Below are 19,769 nucleotides of genomic sequence, written 5' to 3'. Positions count from 1 at the left end.
TACATTGGCTATATTTAAGAGGGAGTTAGATGTGGCCCTTTTGGCTAAAGGGATCAGGGGGTATGGAGAGAAGGCAGGTACAGGATTCTGAGTTGGATGATCAGCCATGATGATATTGAATGGCGGTGCAGACTCGAAGGGCCAGATGGCCTACTCCTGCACCTATTTTCTATGTTTCTATGTTTCCAATGGGTAGTGTTTCCAACAATCCTTTTAAACTCACCTGGACCCACTGGTAAATCTATTACACTACTGTGTAACATTTTACAACAACACTTTCCTGGGCTCTGCCATTTATTGTGCAAGTTCTGCCTTGGTTCGACATACCAAAGTGCAACACCTCACATTTAAGAAATACATTTTATTTGCCATTCCTTGGCCCACCTTCCTACTGATCTAATCTTAGATAACTTGCAAATTTCGATATCCATTCTATCTGCTACACCATAAATATACTAACATTGTTAACTACATTGTCATCCAAACTGTTAATATGGATAGCAAACAGCACCCACCCTTGTGGCAAATTGTACCTCTTATTCCACTTGTGTAGCCTACAACCCAACGGTGTGAATTCTAATTTCTAAATTTTCCAGTAATAACCCACTACACCCCCTGTCGTTTCCCTACCCCATAGTGCACACATTTCTCCCTTCATCTCCCAACACCTTGTAGCCCTGCTTTTTTCCCCACCCTCCATGCACTCCGATTCCCATTCCGTTCCATATTTCCCTTTAATCCTTCCTCCACCACTTCACTTTTTCTCCTATTTTCTCCATTCCACTTTAAGCTTTTGTCACTTACTCCACCCGTCTGCCAACCACATCTTCCTCACCTGTAAAAAATCTATCTCTTGCCAGACTTTGTCCCACTCCCACCTGTCTTTTTCATCTTTCTCCTCCCCCATTCCACCAGTCTGAAAAACGGTTCCCATCCAAAACATCAACACTGTCCATTTTCTTCACAGGTGTTGCCTGACCCGCTGAGTTCCTCCAGCATTTTGATTTTTACTATGATAGAGTAAAATTGTTTTCTGTCTCAGTTATTGAAATTAATGAAAATGTTTCCCCATAACAGTAACGTTTAAAATCAATTGTATTAAAAGGTTAGCACATTATCTAATTCAATTCCAAATTAAATTAAAACCATTTGTTTTAACTCTATATCTGGGAATTACCTTGGCAAGGCTGTCCAACTGATCTTTGCTCCATAAAACTCGCAGCATTCCAGCACATAATGGACAGCAGGCTCCTACATGGCGAATAAACATTACACCTTTGAACCACTGTTATTCAAGCAGTATATTTTCCCCTCAGCCTCATATTCAAGCTTTTACAGTAAATAGTTTGTGCTTATTGAAGTGAATCAAAGTAATTCACTTTTATAAATTCATACCCAAGTATTATGAATTGCCTGAATAAAGTAGGGAGCAAATAACCGAGAAAGGAAAATGATCATCCCTAGTTTTAGTTTCAGCATGCGATCTTCCTGACAATTTCCCTCTGTGCATTACACTTGAATAGAATCCTTTTGACCAGGCTTTATCTTGAAAAATAAAACAGGCACAGATATTAGGAATTTGAGAAAAAGAAAATCATTCAGTAGATTGAAATGGAAAAAAAAAGAAAATCAGATCAAAAAATTTTCCTCCTACCAGGTGGAGTAACAGGTCTGCATCCATTGCCAGGCAGCGGTGAACATATGACGCTTGTGCACTCCGGATGAGAATTATATTCGAGCCGAATGCTCACTGCTTGGCAAGGTCCAATATAGTCCACTGCCACACGATCAGAGTAGGCAGCACACACATTATCGTAGGTCTCACCATTATGACCACAAACTGGCTGCTGCTTACACACATCCTTCAGAGAAAACACAAACCAAGTGACATTGCATGATCTGTTTTAATATGAACATCCTAAACCTAAAATCAATAATATTATTGAATTAACAAACAATTGCTTCATAATTCATGTAAGTAATGACAGGCACTCAGTCTTAGTGAATCATCTGTGTTTACTCTTAGTGAGATTTTACTGGATCAGTTGCTGGAAGTATTGGAAATAATGTCATGAGACGACAGGAGTATGGTATCTTTTTGAGCAAGCTTTTTGAGCAAGCTTTGCCATAGTTGATATTCCATTACTCAACGCTATTCCTAAAGCCCCTTCATTTTCCCAGAAATCAATGACCAAGTCTGCACAGTCCTCCAAGGTAGAGGTTTAATCTAGCCTACCAAGACCTTTCAGAATTTTGAATGTTTTGCTGAGATCTCCTCCCATTCTTCTGAACTTGAGAGAATACTGTCTCAGTCTCCCCATCCCTCCCAATGTCATTCTGCTCTCTGCAGTGTTTCCAAGTTCTGAAACTATCCTTCCTGTGAATTAGGTTGAATGAGTATAAAATGATCTGACAAGGTCTAAACAACAGATCAGATTCAAATGGAATAACTCAATGTCATAGAAGAGAAAGAAAGATTGAGATAAGTTTTTCAAAAAAGACATATGTATTAATATTCCATACGTAGCATTATTAATTTTCTTTGCCAAAAAGGTTAAATAGAAGAAAGTACCACCAAGTACATAATTATAAAAATATTCACACAATGTAACTTTCGCAGCAAGTTTACTATATCTAACTTTTAATGTACTTCAACAGACGCCAAAATGTTGTTTTTACAAAACCGGCGGAGGATACAAACGTTTCACATCCCAAGTTTAATCATGCATCTTCCTCAACCTGAAAATGGTGGTGCATTGGAAATAGGTACTGTTAGCTGCACTGTTAATTTTAATTTTTTGCCACTGTATTTCATCAATGTTAATTTAAAAGAACAAATAATGAAAAATGGGTACACAAAAATACACCAGCACGTTGGGCGGCATGGTGGCACAGCGGTAGAGTTGCTGCCTTGCAGCTTCAGAGACTCGTGTTTGATCTTGACTTTGCGCGCATGTCTGTACTAAGTTTGTACATTCTCCCCGTGACCTGGGTGGGTTTATTCCAAGTGCTCCAGTTTTCTCCCACACTCTAAAGATGAACAGGTTTGTAGGTTAATTGGCTTGGTAAAATAGTAAATTGTCCCTAGTTTGCTTAGGGTACGGGGATCGCTGGTCGGTGTGGATTCGGTGGGCCAAAGGGCCTGTTTCCACACTGTGTCTCTAAACTAAACTCAGGTGATCGCAAGATCATTGCATTCAGAGCAATGAGAATACAGGGTGTAGTGGAAATGGACGGCAGAATTTGCTAGGATCGGACAAGGTCTGAACAACAAAGAGCAGATTAGACTGAATAATTCAATGTCATAAAATGTATATAAATAATTATAACTACATTTTTTTGGAAATCCAAGGAGAAGTCTGAGTTGCACCAATAGGGAAACATACGAGAGAGAGAGTTGCTAAGGAAGCAGTAGAAAAACAAATGCAACTATCTTTGATTGAAACAATATAAACCAATTTAAAATAAACAGAGTTGACTATTAAAAACATGTTTGGAAGAGACCGAAAACAATTGAGGAAACCTGACTTAACATGGAGACAAATCTCCCAAAAGTTGGGGAATGTAAGGAATGAGCAGAAGTGAATGGAATGGGGAGGAAACTGGGAATGAAATCCATTAGGCACTATTGCAGAAGGTTGAGCCAGATAAATTTGAATGTGAAATTTCCTTCCAGCATTCATTACTAACCCCTCTCTAACCCCCTCAGTCTCAGTTGGAAACATGACAGACGTTTTTCAAATACACAGTTCCATGAACGGTATTAGCCTATGAGACATTTTTTTAGAGTGGGAGACGTATTTATTCATACCTGGCATGGGCCCACATAGGACAAAGTTTTGGAACTTTGGTACAGGGCACACCGATTGGTGTGTTCGACATTTTCAGTATCACAAACCGGTTCAATAGGAAGCAGCTCACAATTCACTGATCTCGAGATACACTCATACTGGTCACATTCAAGGATATCAATGCTGGTGAGACAAACTTTAGGTTTTGGAATACACCTTTAAAAAAAAGTTACCAAAGTAGACAATTGGATAATATTGTTATCATGTCACAAGTAAAGGTCACATTACAGATTATTGAAAAATAATAAATAAAACCATTAGTACAACCAGACTAACTGATGACAACAGCTCAGAAACGTAGAGCATGTTTGAACCAACAAGTAGGAAAACTGGATGACTGAAAATTATTAAAACACAAAACCGGTGGCTATGACTGTCTGTAACCGAGCAGAAATGCGCACAGATTTTCACAGATCCGAGTAAGAAAGTGCTGACATTAGAGAGGGTCCAGAGGAGGTTCCCGAGAATTATCCCAGGGATGATTAGGTTAACGTACGAGGAATGTTTGGTGGCTCTGGGCTTGTACTCACTGGAGTTTAGAAGGATGAGGGGGGTCTCATTGAAACCTACCAAATAATTAAACGCCTAGATAAAGTGAATGTGGAGAAGATGTTTCTGGTCTAGGACCAGATGGCCTAGTCTCAGTTTTAAAGAACATACCTTTAGAATGGAGATAAGAAGGAATTTCTTAAGTCGGAGGGTGGGGACTTTGTGGAATTCATTGCCATGGAAGGCAATGAAGGCCAAGTCATTGGGTATTTTTAAAGTTGAGATTGATAACTTCTTGATTAATAAGGGTGTTAAGTTATGGGGTGAACCAGGAGAATGACAATGAGAGAGAAAAATAGAACTGCCATGATCGAATAGCAGAGTAGACTTGATGGGCCGAATGGCCACAATTTTCTGCTATGCCTTACTGCCCTATATGGGTCTTAAGGGCTGATGATGCAAATTGAAAAACACATACCAATCGCTAGCTGTCAAGATCTAATATCATATTCAATTAAGGGCACGATAAATTTGAACATACACCTATCCATATAAAATGTTGGTACCTTTGACTTTTGGAACATTGATGAGAAATGCATGGATCTTTTAAAGCACAGGATCCAAATTCAAACTGATTATCCTTCAGTCCGACACATCGTGCAATACAAGCACTTGGATACGTACGTCCATTGTGGGCACAAACTGGTACAAACTGATCAGCACAATTACAGGGAAGACCTACAAAAGACATTTATAAATAACTTACTTGGAAATACTGTGTTTGCAATTTTTATGAATAATACAAGCGTATGAATAATTTCAGCAACTTGGTATTCTTGTGTTCCTGAATAGAGAATTTGTCACACAGTTTTCAGCCATGCATGTCAGCTTACCTAAACATTTGGATATTAACTCTCTGAGATCACGAGGCACGCAGTAAATGAGCAATTTTGAAGAGAAGAACAAGTAAAGATCAGACATATCCACACGTCAGGTAGAAGATGGAGAAAAGCAAGCACCTGCCTGAATGGGTAAAGATAAATGTACAGACGCTCCCCGACTTACGTAATGGTTACTTTCCATGGACCCTTGCTTAAGTGGAATGTTATGCAAGTCGGAAACAGAAGTGCTACTGAATACAAGTAAATTTATTATCTGGCATGGAAACCACAGAGCAGCTCCAATGTGGATCCCACGTGGGCTTCAGTGGGCTTAACAAATTGCTTACATTAGTGCAAGTTTACACAAGTCACCTATTGCACAAGTTGGGGAGTTCCTGTATAATGAAACAAAAGAAAATCATGATAATTGTCAGTTGTAATTCAGCAGAAAATCAATGTGAATGCAGAATGGCAAAAAAGTTCAAAGCAAGTATATAACCATATAACAATTACAGCACGGAAACAGGCCATCTCGACCCTTCTAGTGCGTGCCTAACACGTATTCTCCCCTAGTCCCATATACCTGCTCCCAGACCATAACCCTCCATTCCTTTCTCGTCCATATAACTACCCAATTTATTTTTAAATGATAAAAACGAACCTGCCTCCACCACCTTCACTGGAAGCTCATTCCGCACAGCCACCACTCTCTGAGTAAAGAAGTTCCCCCTCATGTTACCCCTAAACTTCTGTCCCTTAATTTTCAAGTCATGTCCCCTTGTTTGCATCTTCCCTCCTCTCAGTGGGAAAAGCTTATCCACGTCAACTCTGTCTATCCCTCTCACCATTTTAAAGACGTCTATCAAGTCCCCCCTTAACCTTCTGCGCTCCAAAGAATAAAGCCCTAACTTGTTCAACCTTTCTCTGTAACTTAGTTGCTGAAACCCAGGCAACATTCTAGTAAATCTCCTCTGTACTCTCACTATTTTGTTGACGTCCTTCCTATAATTAGGCGACCAAAATTGTAACCCATACTCCAGAATTGGCCTCCCCAAATGCCTTGTACAATTTTAACATTACATCCCAACTTCTATACTCAATGCTCTGATTTATAAAGGCTAGCATACCAAAAGCTTTCTTTACCACCCTATCTACATGAGATTCCACTTTCAGGGAACTGTGCACAGTTATTCCCAGATCCCTCTGTTCACCTGCATTCTTCAATTCCCTACCATTTACCATGTACGTCCTATTTTGATTTGTCCTGCCAAGATGTAGCACCTCACACTTATCAGCATTAAACTCCATCTGCCATCTTTCAGTCCACTCTTCCAACTGGCATAAATCTCTCTGTAGACTTTGAAAATCTACTTCATTATCCACAACCCCTCCTATCTTAGTATCATCTGCATACTTACTAATCCAATTTACCACACCATCATCCAGATCATTTATGTACATGACAAACAACAGTGGACCCAACACAGATCCCTGTGGAACCCCACTAGTCACTGGCCTCCAACCTGACAAACAACCATCCACCATTACTCTCTGGCATCTCCCATTCAGCCACTGTTGAATCCATCTTGCTACTCCACCATTGAACCTTCTTAACCAACCTTCCATGAGGAACCTTGTCAAAGGCCTTACTGAAGTCCATATATACAACATCCACTGATTTACCCTCATCAATTTCCCGAGTAACCTCTTCAAAAAATTCAAGAACATTAGTCAAACATGACCTTCCAGGCACAAATCCATGTTGACTGTTCCTAATCAGACCCTGTTTATCCAGATGCTTATATATATTATCTCTAAGTATTCTTTCCATTAATTTGCCCACCACTGACGTCAAACTAACAGGTCTATAATTGCTAGGTTTACTCTTGGACCCCTTTTTAAACAATGGAACAACATGCGCAGTACGCCAATCCTCCGGCACTATTCCTATTTCTAATGACATTTGAAATATTTCTGTCATAGCCCCGGCTATTTCTACACTAACTTCCCCCATGTCCTAAGGAATATGCTGTTCGGACCTGGAGACTTATCCACTTTTATATTTTTCAAAAGTGTCAGTACTTCCTCTTCTTTGAATCCCTTGTTTCCCTTACCTCACATAATTCAATATCCTTCTCCTTGGTGAATGCCGAAGAAAAGAAATTGTTCAATATCTCCCCCATCTCTTTTGGCTCTGCAGATAGCTGTCCACTCTGACTACTCCTCAAGCACCTCATTTACTCCATGCTGCCTATAATTATTGTAGATCTCCCTTTTTTTCTGAACCAAGTGTCCAATTTCCCTTGAAAACCATGGCTCTTTCCTATTTTTACTATTTCCTTTCAACCGAACAGGGACATAAAGATTCTGTACTCTTAAAATGTCACCTTTAAATGTACTCCATTTCTCTTCCACATCTTTCCCATAAAACAAAATGTCCCAATTTACTCCTTTTAAATCCTTTCGCATCTCCTCAAAGTTAGCCTTTCTCCAATCAAAAATCTCAACCCTAGGTCCAGTTCTGCCCCTCTCCATAATTATATTGAAACTAATGGTATTGTAATCACTGGTCCCGAACTGTTCCCCAACGCATACCTCTGCCACCTGACCCATCTCATTTCCTAACAGGAGGTCCAGCACCGCCCCTTCTCTAGTAGGTACTTCTATGTATTGCTGCAAAAAACTGTCCTGTACACATTTTACAAGCTCCAACCCATCCAGCCCATTTACAGAATGTGTTTCCCAGTCCATGTGTGGAAAATTGAAATCTCCCACAATCACTACCTTGTGCTTACTACGAATATCTGCAATCTCCTTACATATTTGCTCTTCCAATTCTCGCTCCCCATTTGGCGGTCTATAATACACCCCTATAAGTGTTGCTACCCCTTTCCCATTTCTCAGTTCCACCCAAATAGCCTCCCTAGACGAGCCCTCTAATCTATCCTGCCAAAGCACTGCTGTAATATCTTCCCTGATAAGCAATGCAACACCTCCGGTAGGCGGCGCGACCCTGGTCAGCAGCGGCCTCTGCAGCCTGTCCGCGTTTTATTATTTTTTGTCTGTGTTTTTATGTAGTTTTTGTTATTTTATGTTGGGGTGTGTGTGTGGGGGGGTGGGGTGGGGTGGGAGGGGGGGGGGGGAAAACTTTTGAATCTCTCCCTGCACTGGAGACCCGACCTTTTCTCGTCGGGTCTCAGCTGTCGTTGGGGCCGCAACGAGGAGCGGCCTCCAACAGGAAGAAGCTAGTGGGAGGGAGGACTCAGGTGCCGACTCACCTCACCGTCGCGGAGCTGGTGGTCTGCGCCGAGTACCGGAGCGGGTGGAGCGGTGGTGGAGCGCTGCCGCTGCTGCTGAGTGCTGAGTCGGAGGCTGCTGCTGCGGGTCTGCGGACGGCGGCACCGGGAGCCCGCGGATCCCTGGAGGGAGACCGCTTTTCAGGGCTCCTGCAACGGCGACTTCTCCCGCCCGAGTTGCGGGGTCGAAGAGCTCCTGGAGCGGGGCCTACATCACTGCCCCGCGCGGCTTGGAATGCGGGACTTTGCGAGCGCACACCGGGGGCTCCAACATCAAGACCCGGTGTGCGACCTCGCATCACCCGGCGTGGCTTTAATGGCCGCGGGACAATCGCCATCGCCAGCCGGGGGCTTTGACTTTGACTCTGACATCGGGGGGGAGAGAGTGCAGTGGAGAGATAAGTTTATTTGGCCTTCCATCACAGCTATGTGATGGATGTTTATGTAAAATGTAATTATGTTGTGTCTGGGGTCTATTTGTGTGTAATGTATGGCTGCAGAAACGGCATTTCATTTGGACCTCCAGGGGTCCAAATGACAATTAAATATACTCTTGACTCTCCACCTCTTGCCCCTCCAATTCTATCACACCTGAGAAACCATATAGAGAATATATGAGAAACCAATAGCCAATAATAAAGAAGGATGTCAAAGCACAAAGCATAAAGAAACAGATCCAGATAGGATGGGACTGACAAGGAATAAAAGAGCAAAATCTTTAGTTGTAGGAAAATAGCTGTTCAGATTCAGATTCAGATTCAATTTTAATTGTCATTGTCATTGTATAGTACAGAGACAACGAAATTGATTTAGCATCTCCCTTGAAGAGCAACATAGCAAACGATTTGAATAAAAAAAATAATAAGTGTCAGGGGGGGGGGGGGGGGGTGATTGGCAGTCACCGAGGTACGTTGTTTAGTAGAGTGACAGCCGCCGGAAAGAGCTGTTCCTCGACCTGCTGGTTCGGCAACGGAGAGACCTGTAGCGCTGAAACAGATAAGATTGTTAAGGGTTTGGACACGCTAGAACCAGGGAACATGTTCCCAATGTTGGGGGAGTCCAGAACCAGGGGCCACAGTTTAAGATTAAGGGGTAAGCCATTTGGAACAGAGATGAGGAAATACTTTTTCACACAGATTTGTGAGTGTGGAATTCTCTGCCTCAGACGACGGTGGAGGCCGATTCTCTGGATTCTTTCAATAGAGAGTTAGATAGGGCTCTTAATGATAGCGGAGTCAAGGGATATGGAGAGAAGGCAAGAACGGGGTACTGATTGTGGATGATTAGCCATGATCAAATTGAATGGCGGTGCTGGCTCGAAGGGCTCCTGGTGTACTCCTGCACCTATTGTCTATTGTTTCGATGGCATTGGAGCTGTGCCTAGCCACACATTTATGATTGTAAAAAGATTAGAAAAAGGGCTAAGCACACAGAGCTGAGTTGATAGTGAGGAGGAGATGCAGTTGCCGATCCACATTGATTGAGGTTTGCATGATTAAGTAGTCGTAGTTTTTTTATAAATGGATAGTTTGAAGACGACAGAAAATTACAGACACCGGGAAAAAGAACAAGGTTGGAAATATAATTTTAGTTGTTCGAGCCTGGTCCCAGGTCTGCTTTCTGTGCTGTGAGTGCACACAATTCTGCAACATGCTGGCATCAGGTGGCTGTTTCATCCATTAAACACAGGAAGAGTTATTATTAGAACAAAGCAATTTCCCAAGAAATACCCGTAAGGGTGATTAATTATTTATTTTATGGTCTTCATTTTCAGAATGCATTATATGCCAATTGAATGCTGACCTGTGAACGTTCGTCGGTCCATCTGAGAACTGTATTCACTCAAACATTGACGATTTGAACAGGTCAGCACCCCTGCAAAACATGAGCATGTGTTGCAGTCCACTCTAAAAGATGTCCCATGACCTATGGGAGAAAGAAACAAAAGCAGGATTATTCAGAAGTTCAAGAAAGATGTTTCAACTAAAAGAACCCACAAGGTTTCACTCGCAGACAGTAATTAAAAAGCAGATTTGCAGCTGCAGGAAATTTGAAATAATATTAAAACAGAAAATGTGGGAAATATTTGGCATGTCAGGTAGTATCTGTGGAGAGAAAAGTAAACTTAACAATTACGGAAGATGGCCTTTCAACATCCCAATATCATATAAAAATCCCATTATTATATCCCGAGATCCTGTCTATCCATTAACATAAATGTCTTCTATCCCATGGTATTAATTAAAGGCAGTGTTTATTTCATGCAGATCAACATTCTACCCTCAAATAACACCAAAATTGTTATGGTCATTTACATTATTTGCCTTATGTGGGAAAGTAACAGATACAACTGACTCTACAGTAAGCAATTATGGAGTTGTAGAAAGTAGTTGAGAAGAGTTTGGGATGTACGCAAACATTATTATTTCAATGTATTTTACCATTCATTTGGACTTTATTCACAAGGATATCACAAAGACAATGGGATAAATTTGCATTACATGTCAACACTATTGTGCTCAGTGCAGACATTGTTCAAAAGATAAATTTATGAATTAGCAATTTTCTTTTGCATGGAATTGGTTTCATTAATCCTTCTAGTGTCACAAGTCACTTCCAATTAAATCAATCATTATTCATTGGCACAGAACAAATAAACTTTGTTACATGAAAACACTCAACAAGTTAGGCAGCATCTGTGAAGAAGAAACAGTTAACGTGTCAAATCCGAGATTCTTCATTAGGTCTGGAAAAGAGAGAAAACAGTTAGTTTTCAGTTGTAGAGAAGGGGTAGGAATAAGCAGAACATTGGCAATATCTCCAAAAAACAACCAAATGGGTCAAAGTCATAGATAAATGACGCAAATGGCAGGCTCTGATTCTGATAGAATGAAAGAAACTTAAAAGTTGGAGAATTCAAAACCATATCCTAAAAGCTGCAGCTGATGAGGTGTTGTTCCTCTTGCTAATGTTCGGCACAGATTGATGAGTCAGAGTGAGAGAGAGAGATGGAGAATTAAAGTAGCAGACAAACCAAAGGTACTCTGCAAAGCAGCCACCAATTGTAAGTTTGGCTAATTAGGGACAGTCAACGTGGCTTGTATACGGCTGGTCATGCGTAATGAACTGTGACTTTGTTTTTGGAGGAGGTGATGAAGGTGATCAAGAGGGTGGAGCAGTGGATGTTGTTGACATGGATTTTCGTAAGGCATTTGTTTAAGTTCCCAATGGAAGACTAATCCAGAAGATTAAGATGCGCAGGATTCATGGTCATATGGCTTACTCATAGAAGACAGAGGGTTGTGGTAGAAGGGCATAATTCTGGCTGGAGGTCCATGACCAGTGGAGTTTGGCAGGGATCTGTGCTGGGACCTCTGTATTTTGTGATATGTACAATTTGAAAGCAAGATTGGTGAGTTAGTAAGTTTGCAGAGGACAATGAGATTGTTGGAGTTGAGGAATGCCAGCGATTGTGGGGAGACCTGATAGAAATATATAAAATTACTAGACTAAGTGGGACCCGTTGGGTCCCAGCATCACACAGGAGGGCTGGTCATCCAACGCAATATTCCACCTCTCCACCAATTCTAATATTGGTGGCCAGTTGGGGGGTGGGGGGCTTTCTGGAGCGCTAGTATGGGTGTTATGGGCTGAAGGGACTGGTTTCCAGAGGGCTAGTATGCAAATTGTACGCCAAACGGATTCTTGGGCTGGCGTCTCAGTCAATCAAGCCTGTTGTGCTGGCAACTCACTCATGGCTGGTGGGCTGGTAGTTGACTCACGGCTAATCCTTGAAATTCTATTTCAAGCAGGGTATAAGGCCACCAAATTCAAGTGCAGTTTCATACCATTTGAAGTAGGGTGCAAAGCCACTAAAGACAGCGAGTCGTGACCTCTCCCTCCTCCATCTTGCAGAGACTGAGCCACACCCACATTTCCGGGTTTTATAACCCCCCCCCCCCCACCGGAAAAGGTGTGGCTTTCATGGAGTGATTGACAGGAGAGAGATTCTCAACATTTAAAAAAAAAACTAATAACACTTTTATTTTTCATTGATGGGAAGAATTCTCTGCATCTGCTCAGCGGAGGGGGACTGAGTAAGATGGCCAAAAATCACAGCCGTAAGTGGTAGCGTTTTATCTAAAATCAATATACAGTGCAAACAGGAAGTAAGTGCATTTACAGTAGTGCCTTTTAACTTCAAGCCAAAGCACCCAAGCCACCATTTGCAGTAAGTAGTGCCTTTCAACTTCATGCCACCATTTGCAGTAAGTAATGCCTTTCAACTTCAAGCCATTGCATCCAAGCCACCATTTGCAGTAAGTAGTGGCTTTCAACTTCAAGCCACACCCAAGCCATACCCAAGCCATCATTTTCAGGAAGTAGTGCCTTTCAACTTCAAAGCGCCCAAGCCGCCATTTGCAGTAAGTAGTGCCTTTCAACTTCATGCTACCATTAGCAGTAAATAGTGCCTTTCAACTTCAAGCTAAAGCTCCCAAGCCACCACTTGCAGTTAGTGCCTTTCAACTTCAAGCCACAATTTGCAGTAATTGTGCCTTTTCTACTTCAAGCAAAAGCTCCCACCACCATTTGCAGGAAGTAGTGCCTTTCAACTTCAAGCCAATGCACCCATACCCCCATTTGCAGTAAGTAATGCATTTTAACTTCAAGCCATTGCACCCAAGCCACCATTTGCAGTAATAGTGCCTTTCAACTTCAAGCCAAAGCAACCAAGCCACCATTCGCAGTAATAGTGCCTTTCAACTTCATGCCACCATTTGCAGTAAGTGGTGTCTTTCAACTTCAAGCCACACCCAAGCCATCATTTGCAGTAAGTGGTGCCTTTCAGCTTCAAGCCACACACAAGCCACCATTTGCAGTAAGTGGTGCCTTTCAACTTCAAGCCAAAGCAACCAAGCCACCATTTGCAGTAATAGTGCCTTTCAACTTCAAACCAAAGCTCCCAAGCCACCATTTTCAGTAAGTAGTGCTTTCAACTTCAAGCCAAGCTTTAGAACCAATAAACAAGCTTTAGAACCAATAAACATTTTTTTGCAAGCTTTAGAACCAATAGACCTTTTTATTGCAAGCTTTAGAACGAATAGTTATTTTTTTGCAAGCTTTAGAACCAATGGAGACACTTTTTGCAAGCTTTAGAACCAATAGACATTTTTTTGCAAGCTTTAGAACCAATAGAGACACCTTTTTTGCAAGCTTTAGAACCAATAGACATTTTTTGCAAGCTTTAGAACCGATAGATATTTTTTGCAAGCTTTAGAACCAATAGACATTTTTTTGCAAGCTTTAGAACCAATAGACAATTTTTGCAAGATTTAGAACCAATAGACACTTTTTTTGCAAGCTTTAGAACCAATAGACACATTCTTCAAGCATTTTAGAACCACTAAGGGCACTTACATTTGAGTAGACACGTGTTCAGTGTTATTCACAGCTCAGAGAAACGTGACCATCTGCCTTCCTCCATCTTGAAGAGTGAGTGAGGCACACCACTTCCTGGTTTTATAGTCGCTCCCCCCTGCCGCCAGCAGGGGCAACAGAGAGAATGGGGAATTTTGTAAAAACATTAATTTCTCTGTCATTTTTAATCGACGGGAAACATCCTCAGCACACATGCGGCGGAGGGGGGCTCTGAGTAAGGTGGCCAAAAATTACGGCCGTAGATGGCGGCGTTCTCTCGGAAATCGCAGCACAGATGGCCAAAACTGGTCAAGAACAGACTTTTAGTAATATAGATAGATGAGAGGCATAGATAGGGCAAACAGTCAGAATCTCTTTCCCCAGGGTGGAAATAGCTTTAAGGTGAGAGTGGCAAAGTTTAAAGATGATATATGGGGCAAGTTTTTGTTTTACACAGTGGGTGTCTGAACAGGGAACGGAGGGATATGGATAATGTACAGGCAGATTAAATTAGTTGATCTTGGCATTATGTTCTGCACAGACTTTGTTGGCCAAAGGGCATGTTCCTTGGTCTACTGTTCTATGTTTCTCCAATGCAAAGGACATTAAATTGGAAGTGCAAGTGAATTGCTGCGCCACCTGAGAGGATGATTGAATCCTGAATGATGGGAAGGGAAGAGGTATTGCAATTCCTGTGGTTGCTTGGGAAAGTAGCATTTGACAGAGAGTGGTTGGTGGGGATGGAAGAACAGACCAGGGAGTCATAGCTATCCTACTGAAATGTTCACAAGGGAGATGAGGTGGAGACTTGTTGGAACGCATGGAAATTGTGAAACTTTGTTATATACTCTTTTATTAAATTGACTGCAGCAAAATCATTCCAGCAGGTGGTTAATTGATATAAACCTTGCTTAAATGCCATGAACATCGAGTTAAAGGTGAAATTGAGCTGTCAAAGGTAACACAAAGCATGCTCTGCTACTTGACAGGCATTAGAAATATTGATTAGGCCTGTTCACAAACCAAGTTGTAAAGCACCAATCACATTTATAAGTCTGACTTGCCTAAAGGTCTTAAGCTTAACTAGTCTCAGGTCAATAGCTATTTGCTAATCTCTGGGAGACATATGAAATTTAATTATCATAAGGGATATGTTTAATATACATTCTAAACAATATTAAATGACTCCGTAGCAGAAGCGGCTACATCTAGGCTGTGGGCCGAGGAGCTTTATTCCAGTGTTTCGTGACACAAGTCACAGAAATACATGAAATTTTCACATATTGTGTAAAAATATTATATAAATCACCCCTGAAACTCATCATGAATATGACTTGCACATTTTTTTATTAAATTAGAGATAAAACTGAAAAATTTCGGGTGTTTTTAGTCCAATCAAAGCACGTTTAACATTGAGTTGTATGCCAGTTGGCCAATCACGCGCTTGGCTTCAGGCTAGCACACAACATGGCTGAGAGGACTTCACTGATGCCTGTTTTACTGGAGATTCCGATGAAGGTTCTTTCTAGTTCTGTGGAATACATGCCGTGGAAACTTGCAGCAGGGTAATTGAATTTAGTGAGAAAAGCATTAAGAAGGTTGAAGAATGTGCTGCTAAGTGGATAGAAGAGGAAGAAAGTCTTGAACGCAAAGTCGCTGCTGAGGTGCTGCAGTCAAACTTTGTGAATCAACTGGAACTGAAAGGTAAGATCTAAAGTCTGAATTTATGAAAATCTCTGTATGGACTTTAATTAATTCAATTGCACCCTTTTATAATGTGAAAAAATGAGATTTGGAAGCTGCACATTCACTGATTCATTCATTCACTGATTCATTCACTGATTCACTCACTCATGCATTCATTCATTCATTCATTCATTCATTCATTCATTCAGGCTAGCACACAACCCGGCCTCGGAGCTGGGGGCAGTGTTGGCCACCCGGCCTCGGAGCTGGGGGCAGCGGCAGCGGCGACCCGGCCTCTGAGCTGGGGCAGTGTTCTGGCGGAAGCGGCGACCCAGCCTCGGAGCTGGGGCAGTGTTCCGGCGGCAGCGGCGACCCGGCCTAGGAGCTGGGGCAGTGTTCCGGCGGCAGCGGCCACCCGACCCCACCGCGGGCCCAGTGGACGACATCGTCGGGAACTCAGTCACAGGTTGGTGACCTGTTCTCCTGAGCTCCCGCAACAACAGCTGCGTCCGCTGGACTGGAGGGCCGCAGCTTCGGCAGCTTCGACCGCCCCGGGCCCGCGGAGTTGAACTGGACCGTTCGCGGAGCTCGGATTCAGCCGCAGGACGGGCATTACTTACCATCGCCTGGCGGGGTCACAACATCCGAAGCCTGGATCGCCTCGGCGCAGAGGGAGAATAAGAAGGGATGAGACAAAGACTTAAGATTTTTGCCTTCCATCACAGTGAGGAGGTGCCTGGTGAACTCACTGTGGTGGATGTTAATTTGGTATAATAATATATAGTTTAAATGGACTGCAACACAGAAATAGGCTGCCCATGGTGTAATATGGGCATTGGCCACTAGATGGCGCTTATTTTCCCGATCTCATTTTCTAATTAGTTTAATTAATTAATGTGCAACGTTTGGCAATGACGAGTTGTGACATCCTTCTCAATTATATTTCATCTAAATCTGCAGAAAATTTCATGTAGTTTGGTGAGTTGGGTCACGAAAACCGATTTCTAGACACATTTTTGATGCTCGGCCCACATCCTAATAGCGGGGCTGGAAACTGGAAGTATCCTGAGCTCATTTTGCTACCACCATCATCTACTACGACAAGTGATGGCTTCTACTGATTGTCACCGGAAGCTTGCGTCCTTTTCAGGACAGACTATGACAGCGAGGTAAACATGGAACAAGACAAACACGAAAAGAAGAAGTACAATATTAAATAAAAATACTTTTTTTTAAAACACACCTTTCCTCTGACCCCCTACAATGCAGGACTTTTGCACGTCAATACAGGGCATCTCCAAACAATTTTCCAGCCGTCCACTTGGTTCACATGTGCACACTCTGTAACAGCCCATTTCCCCACTTATCACAGGCAGCTGAATTAGGGTGCCTTGCCGTACTAGGAAATCTGAAGCTTCTCCCAGCTTGCATCCTTTAAGAAAGCAAAGCATCTATTTATTTTACAGAAGGTAATAAATAGCAATCATTAAAATAAACTACATTTCAAATGAGAACTTATTTGAAGCTATTTGAAAGTTCATTGAAATCAGTGGCAACTAAACTGCATTGCAAAAAAGTCACTGCGACAATTAAGTGATGATGTTGTGTATATCCCCTATTCTATTCTCCATTAGCACACCTGCCATCCTCAAACTAAAGCCTAATAATAATCAGTGTAAGGAACTGTTGTGGGAGGCAGCATCCAATTTTTTAATACAAGCATTTAAAATAAAGCAATAGTTAGCAAACATCTTGGTGTTTATCTGGTGACCAACAGAGAATTGTCGATGTTTGGGGTTGAGACCCTGCATTCCCTCACCCTGAACCACCGACCTGATGCTGCTCGACACGGCGGGAGTTTCCAGAAGTGTAAATATAATAAAAATGAATTGCAGAATCCGGTTTATACCAAAGATAGACACAAAATGCTCAACAGGTCAGGCAGTATCTCTGCAGAAAATGGATGGATGACATTTTCTGCAGGGATGCTGCCTGTCCCGCTAAATGACTCCAGCATTTTGTGTCTATCCTCCAGAAGATTACTTTTTTGCTCAATTTTCTGGCATCTGTCGTCTTGTCCCTCCATCTGTATTATTAATATTGATCATGTGCTCAATATTATGGTTGCAAGCACTTGCCTGCAGCTGGTAAATTTCTCCAAAAGATCATTAGATTCTATTTTGACAAAATTGGTGAAGTTTAAAGATAGTGACAATTTACTTACTTTGTCACTTTGTGAACTTTGAAGATCGTGATAATAAACTAAGGAAAAAACTATCTGCTAGGGCAAGAAAATAGACATTTGTTACTCTGAATTGATTCCATTAAATCAGATCACAGTCGATCTGCATCAATTCACATTTAACCATTTTAGTTAGCTCCATACCCTTTGAATAACCTCAAGTAAAGAAACGATGATCAGCTTCAGGTTTGAAATTTTCAATTGACTAAATCTCAGCAATTGATTTGGAATTAGAGCAGGGAGGGGATGGTGGGGAGGGAGAAAGAATAGAGGGGCAAGACTGTTCTGTATTTCCACTGCACGTTGTATAAAGATTTAAATCCTGTCATTTGGGTTGGAGAGCTCAGTTCGAATTTCAAGCTAATTCCCTTTTATTCTACGTACCCAATCAAAACGTTTCATCACCTGCAACTAGTTCATCCATGAAGGTTTCGCACGGAAGGATGCAAACCTGATCTATGCAATCTTTCCTCATGATAGATTCTGTTATAGCACAATGGCACAGTCAATATCATCTTCTTGGGATAAGCATCATGCACCATCAAATACAATGATTGATGCTTTCAAGAGAGAGCTAGATAGGGCATTTAAAAATAGCAGAGTCAGGGGATATGGGGAGAAGGCAAGAACTGATTGGGGATGATCAGCCATGATCACATTGAATGGCGGTGCTGGCTCGAAGGGCCGAATGGCCTACTCCTGCACCTATTGTCTATTGTCTAATTACGTGTTTTGCCAGAGTCCATAGAACTGTGACAAAGCTTTACTTGTATCTGAATCCACTTAAGATGTAGGCAATATTTCAGTAACATTTTAACATTGGGTTTAAAGAGTACGAAAGGGTCCCGACCCAAAACATCGCATGTCCATTCCAGGCACAGTGGCGCAGCTATAAAATTGTTGCCTTACAGCACCGGAGACCCAGGAGTAAAGAGGTCCTTCTGCAGTTGTACAGGGCCCTGGTGAGACCAGGGAGTATCTGGAGTATTGTGTGCAGTTTTGGTCACCTAATTTGAGGAAGGACATCCTTGCTATTGAGGGAGTACAGCGTAGGTTCACGAGGTTAATCCCTGAGATGGCGGCACTGTCATACGAGGATAGATTGGAAATACTGAGCTTGTATTCACTGGAATTTAGGATGAGTGGGGCTCTTATAGAAACATATAAAAGTATAAAAGGACTGGACAAGCTAGATGCAGGAGAAATTTTCCTAATGTTGGGGGAGTCCAGAACAGTCTAAGAATAAAGGGGAGGCCATTTAAAACTGAGATGACAAAAAGCTTATTCACCCAGAAAGTTGTGAATTTGTGGAATTCTCTGCCATAGAAGGCAGTGGAGGCCAATTCACTGGATGAATTTAAAAGAGAGTTAGATATAGCTCTTGGGGCTAGTGGAATCTAGGAGTATGGGGAGAAAACAGGCACTGGTTATTGATTATGGATGATCAGCCATGATCACAATGAATGGTGGTGCTGGCTTCAAGGGCCATATCACCTCCTTCTGCACCTATTGTCTATGTTTCTATTTCTCTATTTAGTGACAGCAATACACAGATATTGTCTTCATACAAGTTACCGAAACATCTGTTGAATGGCTGAACAGAGGACACCAAGGGACACCATAACCACAATGTGTAGAAAATGATACCATAATAGTGAGTGTCAGCTCATTACTCATTGAAAAGTCACATCAAAAGCTTGCATCCAATTTCCCACACTTTGATTATTGGTAGGAATCAAAAGTCTGCTGGAAGCCCATACAAATAATATCCAGTCACTCCTCTATCTGTTAAATTTGTTATCATCACAGAACCAACTACAGCACAGGAACAGGCCCTTCAGCCCACAATATCTGGGCCGAACTTCATGCCAAGATAAATCAATTTATTTTGCCAGCACGTGATCCA

The 19,769-nt window shown here is 41.9% G+C and overlaps 1 protein-coding gene across 2 annotated transcripts in view; it reads right to left on the bottom strand.

The window, feature by feature from the left end:
• reck (reversion-inducing-cysteine-rich protein with kazal motifs) overlaps positions 1–19,769 on the bottom strand; it is a 120,934-nt gene that overhangs the window by 13,393 nt on the left and 87,772 nt on the right. For both annotated transcript variants that reach the window (XM_055634621.1, XM_055634622.1), the window contains exons 16-21: positions 16,865–17,053; positions 10,321–10,443; positions 4,907–5,078; positions 3,812–4,007; positions 1,655–1,862; positions 1,178–1,251 (exon numbers count right to left, since the gene is read on the bottom strand). In XM_055634621.1, coding sequence (XP_055490596.1) covers positions 1,178–1,251; positions 1,655–1,862; positions 3,812–4,007; positions 4,907–5,078; positions 10,321–10,443; positions 16,865–17,053 — 962 coding nt within the window. The remainder of the gene's footprint in view (positions 1–1,177; positions 1,252–1,654; positions 1,863–3,811; positions 4,008–4,906; positions 5,079–10,320; positions 10,444–16,864; positions 17,054–19,769) is intronic.

The sequence above is a fragment of the Leucoraja erinacea genome, chromosome 4 (genome assembly GCF_028641065.1).
Source record: "Leucoraja erinacea ecotype New England chromosome 4, Leri_hhj_1, whole genome shotgun sequence".
NCBI lineage: Eukaryota > Metazoa > Chordata > Chondrichthyes > Rajiformes > Rajidae > Leucoraja > Leucoraja erinaceus.
This window is presented reverse-complemented; position numbering and strand designations above follow the sequence as displayed.